This window comes from Acipenser ruthenus, chromosome 14 (genome assembly GCF_902713425.1).
Source record: "Acipenser ruthenus chromosome 14, fAciRut3.2 maternal haplotype, whole genome shotgun sequence".
Lineage (NCBI taxonomy): Eukaryota > Metazoa > Chordata > Actinopteri > Acipenseriformes > Acipenseridae > Acipenser > Acipenser ruthenus.
The window spans coordinates 23,805,607-23,825,646 of NC_081202.1; the positions used below are offsets into that span (position 1 = coordinate 23,805,607).

The 20,040-nt window shown below is 37.2% G+C and overlaps 1 protein-coding gene across 1 annotated transcript in view; it reads right to left on the reverse strand.

The window, feature by feature from the left end:
• LOC117419457 (inositol 1,4,5-trisphosphate receptor type 2-like) overlaps nt 1-20,040 on the reverse strand; it is a 120,950-nt gene that overhangs the window by 74,796 nt on the left and 26,114 nt on the right. Inside the window, exons 10-29 of the mRNA XM_034032209.3 lie at nt 18,992-19,036; nt 14,759-14,910; nt 14,091-14,190; nt 13,661-13,821; nt 12,749-12,890; nt 12,268-12,429; nt 11,585-11,757; nt 10,475-10,594; nt 9,193-9,375; nt 8,545-8,796; nt 7,889-8,033; nt 6,854-7,004; nt 5,969-6,159; nt 5,560-5,683; nt 5,414-5,471; nt 4,282-4,447; nt 2,435-2,602; nt 1,759-1,848; nt 1,362-1,487; nt 552-674 (exon numbers count right to left, since the gene is read on the reverse strand). Coding sequence (XP_033888100.1) covers nt 552-674; nt 1,362-1,487; nt 1,759-1,848; nt 2,435-2,602; nt 4,282-4,447; nt 5,414-5,471; nt 5,560-5,683; nt 5,969-6,159; nt 6,854-7,004; nt 7,889-8,033; nt 8,545-8,796; nt 9,193-9,375; nt 10,475-10,594; nt 11,585-11,757; nt 12,268-12,429; nt 12,749-12,890; nt 13,661-13,821; nt 14,091-14,190; nt 14,759-14,910; nt 18,992-19,036 — 2,832 coding nt within the window. The remainder of the gene's footprint in view (nt 1-551; nt 675-1,361; nt 1,488-1,758; nt 1,849-2,434; nt 2,603-4,281; nt 4,448-5,413; nt 5,472-5,559; nt 5,684-5,968; nt 6,160-6,853; nt 7,005-7,888; nt 8,034-8,544; nt 8,797-9,192; nt 9,376-10,474; nt 10,595-11,584; nt 11,758-12,267; nt 12,430-12,748; nt 12,891-13,660; nt 13,822-14,090; nt 14,191-14,758; nt 14,911-18,991; nt 19,037-20,040) is intronic.

The window sequence follows — 20,040 nt, forward strand, 5'->3', positions numbered from 1 at the left end:
TTTCTAGATTATTTTTATTAAAACATTTTAGCTCAGGTGGAAACTCCCTTTGTAGCCCATCACATAGTTAACCCAAAGTCATTTGAAAGTTATCACATCAGCAATAACCGATATTTTTATCAAAGCCACCTTCCCACCTTTTACCAGAAATCCAGTATATGACCCCAGGATATTTTAATATACACATTGCTAAACTGTCAAAGGACATAATACATGTTTACATGCCATCATTTCCAAGTACTAAAACAGAGCTTTACAAAAGTACATAAGACTACACACACACACCATGATGTGCTTAGCAATAGTCCAACATACAGCCAGATGTACAGTAATGGTGGACAATGCAAGACCACCAGTACTCAAACCAGGTCCTAAAGGTAAAGGCTATTTCCACTTCACCAACCTAATACCAGATGTACTGTTACGGTACTTCCAAAATTAAAGAACATCAATCTCATACCAAGTGATGTCTGAGTAAATGAATTGAAAGCATTCAAAATGAAACTGCAGCTCTAACACAGGCCCTGAACAGCATGAAATAAAGCACATACTCCAGGAGTGAGGAAGAGGTTTAGGTTTTTATGGAGCAGGGCCTGGTTCTGAGGGTTTCCACGGCAGAAGTTCTGTAGGAATACGTGGGCTAGATTCATAATTTCATTCATCTTCTCATCAGACTAGAATGTAAAAAAAAAAAAAAAAATGCAGGGTTATGATAAACACCACAACACGAGTGCCAATGTGCTTTGCAGAAATCTTTACCAATACAGTCACATGATCAGATCAACATGTTCATTGAATTTGCTGCCTGTTATTCTTGGCAATTCAACAATAAAACAACACTTCTGATTCTGTGGTAAACTGGATTTGGAAAGTCACTGAAATCACTATTTTCAATGACTTGTTTGTTTGTGTATTTATTTAGTCTTCTGCTTTTTGTTCACTTATGTACAGTTATACTTTTTTTTGAGGTTACTCTTGTATGTGTGTCTTTTTTAAACTAGAAACAAAATCAGACAACATTTGCTTAAAAGGAACACCAAGTCAAATATAAGAAAAGCTGTTTAGAGTACACAAGGGTTTGTGGGAATTAATGATGGTTCTTTACATTTTCTACCTCCAATATGCCATATATTGTTGCCATAACTGAATGAGAATCCTAATTAAAACACATTATTGAAATAATTGTCTCCAGTAACTATGTTATGTGAAATACTATTAAATATTTGATATTCAGTAAGTATGTCTAATTTTTCAGTTTCTGTACAGAAAAATTGTTGCCGGTGGCATTAGACAGTATTACTTCTCTTCTCATGCTCTTGAGAATCAGCAAATCAAGACTTAAAAATAGTTGCACAAGTCACCTTTTCAAAAGGGATCTGCAAGAGGTCCAGAACTACTGTATGTGCACCCATGTTCTTCAACAGCCTCTGCTGCTGAATCCGACTCTTTTTGCTCTGATGATAATGCTTACTCAATCGAATCAAAATCTGAAAAGAAAAAAATATGCATTGTTCTTATTATTTTTAAAACCTGGGCCATGCAACACAAAGCATTGAAACTCATAGTTTGACTGAATAAAAATGTATTAATGGACTACCATTATATGGAAAATGTTGATAGCTTGGCATTATTGCTATAGATTTATTTGTATTATGCAAGCTGTAGAGTAACATGCATGATTTTACAGTAGTGTGTATATATACAGTACAGTGTATAGTGAATATACTGGCATACATATGTACATGTAACATCACCAACCTCTTTGACAATGTTGTAATTGTTGCTCTTGTTGCTATCAATCTGGGGCTTTTTGTTTCCATCTTGCACAGGGCTTAGGATGCCTGGATCCTACAGCCAAGATCACAAAACAAAGTCCATTACACTTTTCATATCCTGTGCTACCAATATTGACTGTCTAGCACATGTGAAGTTATATACAGTATACTGGGAACATGGAAATGTATACCACATGGACATTTCGAATAAGTCTGGAAGAGAGCAGTGCATTTCTACAAGCAAATTGGAACCTTTGCTTAGCAGCTTTCTGGCAACAGTTCACCACCTTACATACTGACAGGGTTTGGATGCTGTATGGTATTTCAACTTTCTGGATTTTAAAATCTACTACAATAACAATAAAAAGTAAAAGCATAAACTAATGTAAATCTCTGAGCACATGAACAGAACCTGGGCAGTTAGATTAGGGTACGATTTGTCTGGAGCATCTAACATACAAACACTAACCTTTTACTTAATCCTAACTTTTAAGTCACAATATGAAGTCAAAAATGTTTTTCAGTCTCCCAGAGGGACAACTGATTTCTTATTTCTCTGTACAATCGATGCTGTTTAGTGTTCAATGCTGTTGAATCGACAACCTGTGTAACACTCAAAAGGCACACTAGACTGCCCTTATTTCTGGTTTGTCCTTTACCTCGTGAATTTGTTCCTTGGCTTGTCCTTCGCCCATTTCCTCGCTCCCATAGTTGATGCTCTTTTCAACCCACAGCTCAGATTTTTCTACTGTCAGCCTCAGCTGGTCCAGGTCTGCCTTGATCTGTTTATAGTTTTCTACGTCCTGTTCGGAGACCAGAAGCTGGACCTTAAATAGAAAATGAATAATACATTTCAAACTTCAATGTGTGGAAAACAAAATCAATCTAATAATGCTGTGGTAAGACTTTGTATTCTGGATCTGCCAGGGGTTGAACAAAAAACAATATTGTTGCAGCAGACGCTTTTCCACGGAGATATACTGTTCATATAATGTGTCAGACTGTCTCTGTGGGTGTAGAATTTGAAATCGTTTTCATCCACTTATTGTACTTACTACGTGCTCTTAATGGACTTTACTCGTATAAGCAAATGTGTTTACTGTAAGTTAACTGCTCTGAGTTGAACTCGCTCTAAAATGTAATTATTTACTGTATTCTTTATTTTGCTTTTATTTGAATTTGATCTTATTTTCTACTGATTTTACTGTACCTTATAACTGTTCTTATCTGTAATGTATTATTATGTAATGTGATATTTTATAATGTAATACTTTGTACTGTGATACTTTGTAACAATTGCAAGTTGCCCTGGATAAAGGTGTCTGCTAAGAAATAAATAAATAAATAAATAAATAAATAAATAAATAATAATACAAAACAACACTATGTAAATGTGACATGAGGTGGTGACCATATTCTCAACTAAACTGTGATAGCCCAACCAAGATATATGTCTATTATTGGAAATGCAGAGTACTACAATACACAGTGTTGGGAATCATGATGGTTTAGATCCTTTGTCTTTCAGATAACAAAATAGGGTTTTAGATATATATATATATATATATATATATATATATATATATATATATATATATATATATATATATATATATACAGTGCCTTTCAAAAGTATTCAGACCCCTGGCCAATTCTCTCATATTACTGAATTACAAATGGTACAGTATATCTCCAAGATATTTCAGTTTTTTATTTTTCTTAAAAAATATTTCCCAACATAAAACCAATGTCAGCTTACGATAATTGATTTTGAGTTTCAGTGTTTTAAAATAAAATATCAAACAGAACGAAATTTCAATGTACCATTTGTAATTCAGTAATATGAGAGAATTGGTCAGGGGTCTGAATACTTTTGCAAGGCACTGTATACACACACACACACACACACACACACACACACACACACACACACATATATATATATATATATATATATAAACAATTAAAACATGATTCATTAGAAGAACCTCATCTTCACTAACAGCTATTTCAAATTGCAATTTGATTTTATACTCTAAGCACCTTCAGAATCAGTGCTTGGTTTTATGCCAGTACAAATGGAAGAACAGGAGGATGATTATAACTGCATCTGAATTCGGTCTAAATAATATATCAAAATAAAATGTTGTTAAATCACAATCTGAATGTGCTCAGAATACAGTTTATAGTAGTCTTGATCTGCAGTTTATGACCACAACATATACTATAGACCTACAGTATAGGCTACAGCATGATGAGAAACATATTCTAATGGGATAAATCAAGCATTATATTTCAAGCAGTCTACCCAGCATATTCTTGTTAATTGGTCTTCATGCGAACATTCGCATGCCATTTAGAGATATCCCTTAAAGTTTTAAAATGGGAGAAAGAGACCAATAAGGATATATTTAAGAAAACAGCAGGGACAATCTGAAGAACTGCACAACATTTGAGATTAAGACTACGCCAGTATAAGGAGAATTACAGAGCTTGATAACGCTACCTGTTTAAAGGCCTGCAGGACCTCTGCTCTTTGGCTGAAGTGTTTGAACAGCAGCTGGAGTGAACCGGACACCAGAGGAGGGTAGTCATGCATTATCAGATGAATCAGGACTCGGAGAAACGTCCGTCCACCCTCATCATCCAGCTCCACTGCACTCCTTTCTTTACTGGAATACAGAGAAGAAAAGCTTGAGCTGAAACAGAAATACAATGTATTACCACAACAAAGCCCACTCGGACAGAGCACTTAGAAGCCAACGTATACAGTGAATACTATTGATAGTCACCTGTTAGAAACCCTGTGGCTGCAGAGATACGGCTTTTAGTCGTCAAGCAACTAAACAGTTTTCTAAGAGAAAGGAAGTTTCTTGAACAAAATATTCCAATGCCAGAAAGAGGCAAGGTCTACTTAACCCCTTCATGTCCGCAAGAAAGATGCATGGGAGACAACAGAGCAATGATAGATACAGCTACAGTAATCATAAACCTGTCACTTAATAGGTATGGCCAAGGCACATACAGTAAGGCTGACCCCACGAGCTGTCATGGAAATGAGGGGAATCTATAGTGGGATGAATGGTGAAACTGCCTGGCATAGCTTTTTGATTCAAGGCACGACATTTTTTGCCTTCAAGTCAGGAACTCGCCATTTTCTTTTACAAGTGCTTTTGCATTTGATTGCTTTCACCTCAAAGCTTGGTGCCAGAAGAAGAAACTCACTAATTATCAACATCAAAGGGCTGAAATCCTTTCAAGTGCTTCAAACTGTTGGGAAGTTTAAAAAAGAATGTTCAGCACTTTGCAATTATATGCAGACTCAAGCTGAATTTAAGGTGCTTTTGTTTAGTTTTTTTGGAGAACTTGTGTTTAAATTTTCACTTAAAGCTTGAAGGGAGCTTTAAGAAAAAAAAAAAATCTAAAAAAATAAATTACACTATGTAACTGAACTAACAAATTCTCTTCAAATAGATAGTAATCTAGTAGCATTTGTACCCAATAAAATCAATTATATTAAACATATACTTATTCAAGTGTAATGATACATATCTTTGGTTATCATTCTGGCTTATAGAGAGACATAGTATTATCATCTAAAATGAGTTTGCCCTCTGACCACTGTATCTTTCACCTACCATCCGGCAAACATGGTCTCTGCATGTGCTGCAATCGCTTTTATATCAGGCTCTGTAACTAAAGAAAAAAAAACAAACAGTCAGTTTCTTAGGGGCTGGCATTATAGTCATGAATTTACTTTGTATTCTATAAAACACAGTCTTACTGGGTATGGAGGGAAGTCCTGAAAGGGATATGGAACTGTCATTTAAACTGCTATCTCCAAACTCCTTCTTGTAGATAGACAGCAGGTAGGTGATCCTGTAGTCCAGTCGCACACTGAGAATAAACTATGTAGAATGTCTCCCTTAGTAAATAATACTAAAAACAGTTCAGGTCAAGTAGACAAGCACTTTGGCGAATGGCTTTGTCAGTGTACTGATTTGAGCTGTAGTGGTGGTACCATGATGTTGGATAAATTGAAAAATAAAAACGTGTCAACGAAAATTAACAGGAATTACTTAACAAATTAAACATATGAAGGAAATGGGATAAAACATACAATATTAAAATGTAATAACACAAGGAACTGATTTGTATTATCAGCGGAGGTTTGGATACAGGTATGCACTTACTTGGAGTATCTCAATGATTTTCAGTTTGGTATCCATTACCATCACGTCCTCGCTGTCAACAAGGCTGATCTGCTTTCCGTGGCGAGCAGTGGGCTGAGAGTCATGCACAACGGGCAGGACTGATCCTCGGCTCAGCACCATCTGAGTCATCATCTCTCCTACACCGTGAATCGTCTTCAGTACATTGTTCCCTTTATATATATAAAAAAGTGCCACAAATAACACATATCAGTAATAATGAAAAAAACAACTAAAAAAGCAATGTATACTTACCAGATATGTTACAAACACATAATACATTTGACTAGGTGTGGGTTACACAGCGATTGTATGGCCTAGTTCACATGTGAAAAGAGTTTAATCATCTTCTCATGTTGGTATGCCACTAAAAAAATGAATAGCCTGATACAATTGCCATCCTAGATTTTAATGACAGGAGGTGGACTTTCAGATCAGCATTAAGATGCTAGTTTGAACGCTGTGGGAAAATCAACTTGGTATTAAAGCTGCAAGTTTTAAATGTCACACAAAAGTTTGAGTCACAAACACATAAAGTCTGACACTTGAGCAAGCAGGATTCATTAAGAGTGTCATAATGACATTATCAGAGACAGTGCTGGGGATTGCGGGTCAGAAATAGGTCAAAATAAACCCTTGACTCAGCAGACTGGTTTGGTTCATTATTTTGTCTACCCCACAGGTTGTCATCATTTACATGTGACTTGCCCCTGTTACTCATAATAATAGTCATGTTATAAATTATTAAGTACAGGTTTTTACATTTTTCTCCGGGCTATAACTTAAATATGCAAAATATGATTTCCTGCATGACCTGTTACAACGTAAACATTTCAAAATGTCTAGCACTGGTTCAGTCTTGCTTACCTCCATCAGAAAATGTGCTTAATCTATCCATATATGACGACACGGGCTGCTGCACAATGTCCAGAATTGCTAATAATGTCCTGGTCAACCTCAGCAGCTCACTAAAACTATAAAATCCAAAGTAGACCAGGTTACGTGCCAAGTGCACCACCTAGAAGGGAAAAACACTTTGTCGATACTCATTTTAAACCTTTTAACACCTTTGTAAAAAAAAAGAATAGTCTACCAGACAGGCATTTGGCATTGTTTTGACAAGTGTTCATTTTCAATATCTCACCACTGAAGTTTATTCTGAATTTCAACCAAGATTTTACACAAAACTAGCGAACAATAACCCTACATATATATGCAGATCACTGAAAAGAATGCTCGTCTACTAAACTAAGAACTAAAAGTGTACAAAGTGCAGCAACATTCAATACAGACTGGTGTTCAACCATTTAATCTGAATTGTAATGGAATGTTTTGGAACACTTGTGGATGTGGCGTTTTCTTTTATTGGTTTCTAATAAAAGCTTGTAGTTCCCTTGGTGGTCTGTAATAACCAGTAGGTAGTGCTTAATCCTTGTTAGTCTTCTATAAGACATCTTAGTTAACTCATACTTCACAACATGTTAAAATCTATAGATATCTTCTAGGGTTAACAGGCTTTAAGTTTTCACTTGGTGGAAAATGTGGAATCTGTCCTTTTTTTGTCAAATTACAAATGCTAAAAATCTATTTGGACAGCAAAACACAACGAAATATAAAACATATTCTAAAAAGCTTTAGGTAAACAGAGCTCTTATTGACTGAGCAAGATTCCAAAAAATGCAGCGTTAGTTGGTAAGCACACTGGTTGGATTCCTTTAGCCTCTCTAAGGAGCTTGATCTCTGGAATGGGTTATTTTATACTAAGACTCTTCAAGGTGTATATGTTTGTGAAATTACCACACAGCTGGATGGTTGAAGCCATTGCACACAACCCACAAAACTATCCACTGTCCTAAATATCTAAATAACTGCTTTTATTTAGTTTTTATTTTTAAAATGTACCTCAAATGTGAGTTCATTTTTTTCTTGGTCACCAAACGGGAAGGGCTGAGATACAACATCTTTCAGGTAATCCTCAACAAATGCCATTGTTTGGGCAAACTTATTCTTCATGTCATCTCTGGAGGTATCTGTGGAGGACTCATAACTGCAGAGGAATAAAACAGCAAAATAATTTACTCTATGAAAAACAGACTGTAGCTATAAAGCTGTAAAACTTAAGATATCTTGAAGAGCCACCTTTAGATATTGGACTGGAGATTTATAAAAAATTACAGATTGAATTGACTTAATAACCCACAGCCTTCAATGAATAGTTATTTGTATTGTTTTACTAGCACTCAATTTTACTGTAGTACACAGCCTGTTTTACAAGTATTAACTTAGTAACGTAAATATAAAACAGAACTGTCAGTACATCAAAAAGTAAATGTGAAAAAGTGTGGCGTGGCAGGCAGACAGATGTCCAGGTTCTTTTTAACTTGTTGTACAGAATGTTGTAAAAAAGTTTTATAACCATTGGAAAACTTCAGCACAGGTACAGACATTCCCAGCAGGGGATAATGAAACGTGGGTCAGCGTTGTGGCCACTCACAGGGTTGCCATGGGACACACCGGGTCCCTTTAAAGCAAGTGCATTATTTAACAGAAACACTAACTCGTGGATTGTTATCTTGTTTGGAATTTCCATCCACAGCCTGGCGTATCTGACCGGGATGACAGACTCCTGCGGGTCTCTGTCCACGTGCATGTGGAGCATCAGGCGGCAGAAGGAGGCCCGCAGGTCAAAGGGCAGGCACTCGTCAGACATGCAGCGCAAGATCAGGTCCACCTGCAGCTGGGTGGAGATCTGGTTGATCGCTAGGTACTGCCGATCCAAACACATCTTAGCAAACAGGTTTAACTGGTATCTGAAATAAAAGAGAACATATTGTTTTTAAAAAATACCAGGGGAATATAGGCTTTGTATGAGTTTTATACCACATTTCTATTGGCACACAGGACTGCACATGCAAGGAGAACTTACATCAATGTATTCCTTTATATTGAATTCGTAAAAAATTGTAACCCTTGCAGGGTTTTTATTACTTTATTAAATTCAATTGAATTATCTTTATCTTTACATCAATATTAAATAGGACTCTTTCCACATCTTTGGAAACTGCATTACATTACCAATACCGGACAAATTGTGTAAGGAAACCATGCTCTCATATAGTACAGCTTGCCTATCATCGTACCTGGAAAAGACAATACCAAACAATGGAAATGGGTGTTGTATTACTATAGAGGGTAGTTTCCCAAACCTGTAATATGTAATGATATCTTTGTCCGCTTTATTGCTTTCCTTGGCATCCTGAGCCAAATGCCGGATTGACTTCCCATGGGGTTCCTTATGGCTGTCTATCCAGTAGAGCCACACCTCTTCATCTTCAACATCGTCCTGCAGCAGGGAGCTTTCCAGGGCGTTATCCATGTGCGGTATCAGCCTTTCATTTATTCATTATGAGGAGACAAACAATCATGGTGTAAGACGGGTTTTCACTATCACACACAAGCAAATAGCAACTGGGGATGTTAGAAATGTGGACTTTAACTCAATATACAGTATAAACACACCACATGCAAACAAGCTTAAAAGTGGAATGGTATATAATAATATAAACAAACACACAGAGTTTCACCCTTTAACTAGAAGCTGCACAGGAGCAAAAGCATAATAAATGTGGCTGGCCCACATTACTGGTCGAAGGTAGGCTGTATTTTTGCTTCTCTTAGCTCTGCCATCACACAACGCTGACAAGCTTTTATTTCTAAGTGAGGGTTACTGCACAATAGTTTCTAAGGGGGATAAGGGTCAAAACAATTAACATACAAACTGGAACTGGGAACCACTTTTCAGCCTATGCACCAACTCAGTCCTTAATTTATATGCACCTACAGTCCAGCTCATCATAAATAATTCATGAGTTAGACATATATGCAGTATTTTTGGTAATTCATTTTAATTTCCCTGGAATCGTGGGATGTCACAGCGCTTAAATGATTTTTTTTTTATATATATATTTTAAAGTGGTGGTCTGTAAAAGGATGTAAATACAACTAGTAGCGAATCTGTCAGGCCTTTTGCATGGTATACACCTGCTTTTAAATATGCTTGGCACAACTGAAAATAATGGCAACTATAAAACTTCAAGTGTCTTCTCTTTACCTGAAATCACCATTTCCATGGAAACAGAGCATTTGTGTAAAAGGGGAAGAGAAAGGACATGTTTAAGAGTTAAATGTAGCCAACAGACAGGCTGCATTGTGCTATGGGTTTCAAGAGCTGGATGGCAGACAGATGGTGCTCCTTCATCTGTCTCCTAAATAGACAAACCAGCTGGTGTGATGGAATTTCAATAGTAAAACATTGTAGATACTTTCTTAAAAAGTATGACAAGTTCTTAAGTGGCACCCAAACTGTACTGTAGTTTGAACTGTAGGTGTTAGCAGAGCTGGTTTGGGATTAAAAGGTTTCAAACAGTACGCCTACAAGAAATATCACCGTAACAAACCTGCTTGTAACTTATATCAACACATACTTACTTTGTTTGAATGAGAATATCAGCATTGATGGGGTTCAGCATAAATTTACAAATGAGTTCTTGAGTCACTGGGATTGCAGTTGTGTTGGACACGCAGAGGTCTGACAAATAATCCAAGAACCTATTACAGTGAAACACAGACCTAGAGTAAATTACAATTGTAATTGTGTAATTTGTAATTACATTGTAATTGCAATTGTAGTTGAACCTTGCAACACCTGCATAATTATATTTGTAATTACCATATAATTGATCAATTACAGTTCAATTACACACTCAATTTCCAAGCTTAATCATTCACAGTTCCATGTTGTGTTTTACACTGAGTGAACATTCTTCGCGTATTTTCAACCACTTTTAGTGACCCGATTAATTTGAAAAAAAACGTTATATAGTATGTTTCTGTATTTGTATCTGTGATTACTGCTTGGTAGAATAAACAGATTAAACATGTTAATGAGTGTAGCTATTTATGTAACGTTTTGGTTTGGAATTACTGCAGCATAATTGTAACTAATTGTAATTTAACAAAATTACATTTTATAACATATTATAACTGACCCCAGGTCATAGCAACATTAACATACTTAATACGGGCATCACAGCAATTTATGTGAGGACAGACCGTTTTTTGTTTCATTTAGGATACTTACATCTCAAGGTAACATAGCTTCTGTTGAGAATACCTTCTATCCATAGGCATAAGTTACCTTTAGTCACCTCTCACTACTTGCAGTCTCTAGTTTACTTCCCATTGACACACATGTTGATCTGCATAATACCTAGCGCTGGATTTAGTAAGTAAAACGCTTCCCCAAGCAATCACATTTCAATGCAGTTAAGAACCTGGTGTATAATTTCATACATGTTTATAATCATATTGCTGTTTCCAATCACTTTAAGCTCCAATAATATAAGCACTGAATCCTCCTTTTGAGATGTGCAAAGACACGTTCTTGAGAGTGGTGGTGGTCTAGTTGGTGTATTGCAATGCTCAATTAAACTTCAGCCTCCACAGGTATTGTCGCAGCTAGCTGGTATTCGGATATATCTGCACTTTTAAGAACTTGTTTTTACAAAAATAACTTGATTCGATTGTGGGATCTCAAACCTGGGCTCTCTATTTCTCCGTAACAGACTGATAAAGGTCTCGATTTCCTTGGCTGTGATGTGCTTCTCCAGTAGTTTTCGGTTGTTGTGGAGCAAGGCAGTGATGGTGTCTTCTGCTAAAATGTCATATCCAATCTGAGACTGCATGATGCAAAACTTCTTGGCAATATATTCCTGGAAAGTGAGCAAATCTAGCATTACCGTTTGATTACATTCCTTTTTACAAATTTTGCACAAAAGCAAAAAGTAAATCTATATATATATATAACAAAAAAAATTTGAAAAGCACTTCAAAGCTAGAACAGAGAACACCAAAGTGTGCCTCTACAGATCCACAGTGGTATACAGTTATTTGTATACTGTACATATGGTTTTGAGGGTTATCAACAAGGGTAGTCGGTTCATTAGTAACATATTTAATCATCTCAACTTCACTACATCTGTCACCTGCTATAAACTCTACTTTATTACACAAGTAAAAAAAAGTGAACAATTGAATCTCCTTGCTACTTACTGGATGCTTCAGTGTGATGGATTTATTTCTGAATTGCTGACGCATTCTACAAAATACTTCCTCAAGATCCTTTGCAGCACATTTACATTGAAAAAGGTTTTATTTAGGCTTTTTCATGTAATCCGACACTAGTCTCAAACAGCAAAGCTGTATTGAATGGATAAACCTACCTGGTTTTTCCTATAATCTTGCTGTGAATGTCTAAGGACTCTGTAGCACAGCCTGAGTATGTACTTAAATGGAGCATATCTCTGATCTCCAAGCTCTTCCAGCTTTAGCATCGGCCCCTCACCCTCTTTATCTTTGAAGGGGGCTTTTAGTATACCAAAGATCTGTTAAGAAAGCAGCATGGCCAGTGAACACTGAATTCAAGATCAAATTGCATTTTAAAAAGAACAAAAAACAGTTTTCCCATAATATCTACAGGCTATAACCCAACACCATCCCTGCCCCCTTGACTCTCAAATGGTGCCAGTATGGAATTGATATGATCTGTAATGGGTTATTTAGTAACAGCTCAGGGAGGGCAGGTTAACATATAATTTACATGGGCTGTTTTACAAAAACAGGTAGTATTATTTTAATTTCATCCTATTATAGATGTGTAATTTTAAGAATAAAGCACCAAGATCAATCGCGGTTTAGTCTCACCTGCTCCAAAATGTCTTGTTCCCTCATGAGCTTTTGTCTCTCCCGGTTGGGTTTTGTAATGACCACATCCAACACTTCCTGACCATTGTTTGAACCATCAGCCACAAAAAAAATGAGGTCTTCCAACAGTTTAGTTACAAACCTGTATAACAAAAGAGTCACTAAACCTTTTTGGCCATAAAATATTATTATAGTATGTTAACAAGTATGTGGGTAACATGGATCTCCTGCCATGACTGTAAATTCAAAATTAGAGCTATGAGTATGAAACAAAATAAAATAATGACATACATCAACAGTATGTACATGCACAGAATGTAAAGCACCTTGCACACTGGCATGCTCTACACAGGTTGGACTCTACCTGAGTCACGACGCAGTGTCATACTTACTAGGCTACGTGATTTCACACTGCTTTTTGAAGAAGCAGGGTTGACCTGAGTGACAGAAGCAAGTACACAATGCGCACACGCAATGCCCCAGAAGTAGCCTGTTAGGGGCGCTTCCATCCAAGCTTCTCTGGATTGAACCGTTGGCCCAAATGTTGATTAGAGCAAATGTTTCTTCATCCCTGCTGCATTCTGGCTAATGGTGTGTCTCAAATCAACACAAATATGGCTAAACGGAATAAACAGAAATGTTCCTTGCTTGGCTGTTTGTTATTTCGTTCGCATACGAATAGCCATTTTAGCTTGCTCAACCCTGGTCAAACTGTGTCAACCCACATCCTGAGGTGGGTCGCTTCCAACCAGGGTCAACCCGGTTACGACCCAGGTACGTGGTTTCACACTACGCAGGATTGTGACCCGGGTAGGAGCACCAGTGTGAAAGGGGCTTAAGAATGATTCTCCAGTTATATGAAAAATTGTGACATACAGATGCATTTTGAGCAAGGCCCAATAAGGGGTTTACCTCCTCTCATTCTGAGCGATGTTCCCATTCTCCAGTTTATTCACTGTTGATGCTAGGACCTTGCTAGCATCATTGGCAAAGTCCAGGTCTCTGACCTCCGATAATGGGACTGAGACTATAGCAAAGGCTTCCTTATCTTCTTTTGTGGGGCATGTTCCAATCTGTGATTAAGAGGGAAATTATGTGGTAACCAGTACTGTACAAACAGTTAGTTGAAAAAATAAACATAGGCACAATAATGATGGGCAAATTAAACAAGATACAATTGGGACTATTTATATAAAAAAAACAAAAAAAAAACACACACACATCCATTATGGGAATGTCTTCCATGACATTAAACATGGGGGTAAAGTTAGTCCCAAAGATAACTTCAGAGCTTGGCCCTCCTGACAAGTATGTTGACTTTTTCTTCAGATTAGCTATTTACCTTAAGCATGACAGGTCTCTCTTCTTCAACATCTATAGGGATACTTGTGCTGGTTACCCAGGTGTTTGTACAAAGATGCCTCAGTCTCACATATGAGTTCCTAACCAAAAAGAATAAATAATAATCAATAGAAACCTGAACAATGCTGCAGTTAATAGTACAATGTTCATTGGTTGGTACTGGTCACAACATCCTATCCTGCCATTTAAAATAAAGTAAACACACTCACCTGGCAAGGTTATAGACTTTTAAAAGACAATATCAATGTCACCACACTGCTGAACCCACCAACCTATTTAGGAGGACTGAAGGTCAACAGTCAAACTCAGTCTCCACGGTAAATCCAATCACTTCTTTTGTCATGCTGAACCTGAGCAACAGAACCTATTCTGAGCAACTGCATCCTAGAGGCCTGCCCCACTGGTCTTCTTGTAACAAACACTTTCATGGACTGGACCTCTTGCAGTCTGGCATAAATGTGTATGGGCATTGACTACTGTGCCACTTTTGAACTCTGATAAATATTTGTTTCCACAATTTTTTTCTGCCAGCTAACTAACACCTAACTGTGCCTAGTTCATTTCTTAACATTACAAATAGAGTGTACAATGCACTGCATTTCAGGTTGAAGGTTGAACAATTTAAAAAGTAACGTTTTTCCAGGACACCTTGGGACGAGGCAGTCTGCCCTCTGTAGAGTGGTGGCATCCAGTTCAAAGAGAGAGGCGATATCGTTCCCATGTGGGACAGAGACCAGAGTGTAGGCAATCCTCTCGGCCGCCTGGCGCTTCTTCTTTGAGGACAGGATATCTCCTTCCACCTACAGGATGCCAAGATAGTTAAATAATTAACACACTTCAACAGCAGCACTCTCTCTCCTAATATGGGACACTGCTGTCAACTAGCATACACATGCCACTGTACAGGCATATTCATGTTCTATCTTTAGGGAAGTGAGAAAGAATGTTATGCCATTATGCGTAAACAAGCACCACACTTTTTTTGAAATGCGGCACTAGAGTGCTCCCTCGCTGTAACTCGGGTCTCGGGGGACACACAAAATGAGCGTTGTAACCGAAGAGCGTTATAAAACGTGGGAGGGCGTTGGAGACGCCGCGGGACACATAACAACTCACATCTGACTAAAATACAAAATAAAATAACTCCCCCTCTATAATGCACATATAGTGAAGCAAAAATGTTTTTCCATGAATTAACCATGCATAAAGCACCATGTAATCAATGCTATATCTTTTACAAAAAAAAAAAAAAGGAAAAGGTAACATTCCCACCCATGGATCATTTTAATTAGCAGTTTTTAAACTATAAATAGCCTGGCTAAACAGCGGTTGGGAGTTCAATTTGAAGCAACAGACAAGCAAACCAAGTGCGAGAAGGACAGTGGGTCGGGTTTGGCTGCTGGAGCTGGGCTGAAGCGAAGCTGAAGCATCTCGTCTCCCGGAGAAAGCCGCAACAAAAAAGTAAATACATTAGGAAAGATAACCATGTAATAGGCCTAATATTTATTTAGTTATAAAACGAATGCTGATTAAGATGTCTGTGTTATAAAGCGCCAGCCAGCTTTTCTTCACTGTATCAAAAGGGAGAGACAGAAACGGAAGTTAGACTGAGAAGCTGTTTATAGTTTGAACAACAACGGTACTGTATTTACTGTAGCAATGTTGCATGAATCACTAGTAAAGGGAATTGAGGGAGATGCTGTAAGAGCGTTATATCCGAGGCGCGTTACTATTATTATCATTATTATTATTATTATTATTATTATTATTATTATTATTATTATTATTTATTTCTTAGCAGACGCCCTTATCCAGGGCGACTTACAAGCGTTATAAACAAGAGCCTTATAGCGAAGGAGCACTGTACTATAGAAATGTTTTGCACACAGTTGTACAATACCTGAGATTATAATGTATAATACATTGTGGTTCATTGTCTAGGCTGCTAAGTGTATAAAAGTGAACCCTGTCAATGCATTTGACTATGCAGGGCCAATCAGACAGTGCCTAAGGGAGGCAGTGTGTGTGTGTGTGTGTGTGTGTGTGTGTGTGTGTGTGTGTGTGTGTGTGTGTGTGTGTGTGAGTGAGAGTGTGGATATGTTGGGAAGTGAGGGGAGGTTCTTCTACTGTCCTTGAGATTAAATCAACAACAGCTCTCCAAGCAACAGCATTTTACCCATAACAGAAAACAAAAAAATACACTGTGTTAAATTAAATTATCAATCTCCCTATATCTCCTTCAGGCCCTAGGTCTACAAATGTGGAGATACAATTATGTGTTAAATAATAGTTTAATGGGTTTATTTAACCCTACGCTATAGCTATTTTTTACATATTTGGACTAGATAAAACATAAACAAAAGAGATGGACAGAGATGCACGCAGACAAGAGTTAGAAAAAGTTTCTTAATAGATTGTTATTCCAGGTGCTTTGTTAGAGACCTGCATAATAACTGCACAAGAGAAATCTCCACATGACATGAAAAAAAAAGTTTATTAAGTAGTGTATTAAGATTATTATTCCACCTGCCCTTGTGACTTCAAAATAATAATTTCTAATTGATGTACAGAGCAGCAGGTGCCAGTCAATGATTTTCTAGTTGATATTTTCTGAGAAGAGCTGTCTGTATTAAAAGGAAGTTTCTAATCGGGATAAGGGTTAAATAAACAATCACAGCTGCTGAAGTGCTCAGGCGCACATGGATTTTTTTATTTTTTTTTCAGTCAACACCTTTCCTGCTGCTCGTGAGTCATCCCGAATGCAGTGAAGACATCACGTTCCAGTTCAGTGATGTAGACGTTATGTAAGGAAGACTGTCTGTGTTTTAACAGTAGTATCAGACCAGAATTTTAATGCAGCATTTTCTTTTGCAGGGGAAAAATCTCCTGGATCTTCTTAGGTAAAATAAGTTACATAGCTCCCAAGCAAGACAAGTAAATAAGGTTTCGAACAGTACAGCTACTACTTCAGTGTAGTTTAGCCCATTTCAACACTTCCATAGGTATATTGAATTTTATTATTATTATTATTTTTTAAACTTAATTTACATTACAACAAGCAACTGTGGAAGTCTGCGGCCTTCGTTTTAATGAGGTAAACTAGCCAGCAGCACACTCTGCCCTACTCAGTACCCCTCCACAATAATGTGATGAATGTGTCGACACAGTCCTGGTATCACGGTTACCCGTTTACCTCAGTGGTTGTTGCTACTTGTTACTTTTGTATCTAATCGACATTAATAATTTTAGGGTATTTGTAATTATGCAGGTATATGATGAAAGAAACCGTGCCCAATGATGGAGTTTTTTATCTTCTGTAACAAAAACCACAGTTATTCATTAGTAAATGTTTCTCTGTACTGTATAAACACAAGCATGTCACAATATTTATCGGTAATAAAGTGGATCACCATTACCTATATGAACTGTATGCACAGTTGTCAGATGGGCATCTGCCTTCATATACACCCAAGTTTCATCATAACTGAACAAGTGCTTCTAGACCACAAGATCTAACTTAGGCTAAAAACAAAGAAGGTCCTTTTCAAGTTTCAACTTAATTTGATTATTACCCATTCTTTAGATGTATGTAAAAATGACATGTGACAGACATACACATTGTAGCAACAGAAGTCAATCATAAATATCTATACATTCATTTGGCAGCAATCAGTAGCATAGTATTGGACCATGTTTATATTTGGTCTAAATATAGTCTTTTTGATTAATTTATAGTTGTTTGATACAAACGTCAAATCCGAGACATGTTTTTTCATGTAAACAGGACTCAATTTTCAGTTTCCACAGTCAAGCAAAAGCATGTTGATGTAAGGGAGAATATTATTACCATACTATGGAGCTTGTTGTTAAGCCAGAGCATTTATTTGTGGGATGTTCTTTCTCCTTAAGTACTGCATTATAACATATTTTCTTTTCAGTCTGTACATTCAATCCAATGAGATAGTAACTGCACTATCACTAAGTCTTTTAATCCATTAACGTAAGTCATCTCTATGGAAGCTAAGTATGGCAAGGGCACAAAGAGATGATGATTATTATTATTATTATTATTATTATTATTATTATTATTATTATTATTATTATTATTATTAAGTCATTTAGCAGATGCTTTTATCCAAAGCAACTTAGAGACTAGGGGTGAACCATGTATCAACAACTGCTAGTGCAGAGTCACATACAATAGGACCTCGGTTTTACATCTCATTCGAAGGACGACAGAATGCATAAACGAGAAATGGGGGTCAAGAGGGCGTAATGTAAACAGCACATTTGATTATATGGTTTGCAAACATATGTGGTAAAGATATGCTTCATTAATATGGTCAGTGGCTGAAACAATGGGGCTGTGAAACTGTCAGTTTTTACTGGAAAACCCAGGTAATGGACCATAACTGTGTATCAAACATCGAGACAATAAACCCAAGAGAACTGTCTGTATCAAAAAAGGTTGTCACACAACCTCAATATGGAAGCCATATTGACACTAAAATTACAAAGGTTTATTTTTCTTACTGTACATGATGCCAACAATCAAACTTGATCATTGGATACAGTTGTGTAACGAGTATGAAGCCTACATCCTATAGCATCAGGACAGCATCCGGAAATAAAAAAAGTCACTTGACTCCAATATAGCAGACATGTTAGGTCACAGGTCACAGTGAAGAGGGTCATACAATTTTACAATACAAAACAATTTTACAATACAATACAAAATATGGTTGAAGGTGTTGAAAGCAGTTGAAGGTGCAGACAACTGGTTAAAAAAACCTTTAAGCTCTTATGAAACTATAATTCTTTCACAGGGGATCTTGCTGTAGGTGTAAGTGTATTCACTTGACAATATAGTTTAAATCTTACCGCAGCTTTACCATCGGTGTCCTCATCTCGAAAATCAGGGTTCACCTGAAAAATCAAATAAAAAGTGACCAATGCTACAAATGTGTATGTCATTTTCAGTAAATATCTTTACAGTTATGAAGGAAAGGGGATCTATACATCACAATTAAAGAACCAATTTTTCACATCTGCAGTATACCAATTTTGAACCCTTTTGCCAAATACACATAATTACATTTGTAAAAGGTGTGGTCCAGGAGGAGGAAATGGGAGCCTTCAGTCCCATTTACAATGCTCCCCTTATGGCTGTGCAGTTGATTGTTTGCATTTCTAATAAAAACAATTCTGAAGGTACAACTCTATAGAGCAGACCTTTCCACACGTTGGTCTGTACCTACAGTATTACAACCTACACAGTGTGTTCATGACAAAGGAGGCCACACTGTCCAGCACAAAACCATTGGGGGACTCTAATACCCAACATGGAACAGAGGGATACTTTCACTACATGTGTTATCCCTTAAAACAAACCTGCAACAATCTGTCCCTGCACCAGTGGAAACACTAACAGAAGTAAAAGTATATTGCACAAAATCAAGAGTGAAAAGTGAATACTGCCATCTACTGAGCTTCTCAAGGAGTAACACATCCAACAGCATCATAGTGCAACCTTCATAGAAAAACCCAGAGAATAGGAACTTAAGCAGTACCTGCAAAGAAAACACTTGCCTGAACTCTCGTCCAAGTTTCTTAACTAAATTTACAGTCAGGCTATCCCAGGCTTTCACTCTTTTCTACTGGACTTAATTATAGTCAGTTATCATGCATTTAAGACATGCAAGTGGTTATGTTATCTGCATAACTGATAAACAGATCGAGATAAATGCCCAAATGTATAAATGAGGAAACCCCAAATGTTAAAATGAGCCTGATGTGTCCTGATGTGTCACGGAATGACCCTGAAGCCTTATCAGTATCTGATATCAGCTCTATCTGGATTTGAAATCAGCTCCCAAAGTGTGAATTGACAAAGCCCCCAGTCCCCGTCCCCCCGTCCCCCCCCCCCCAAA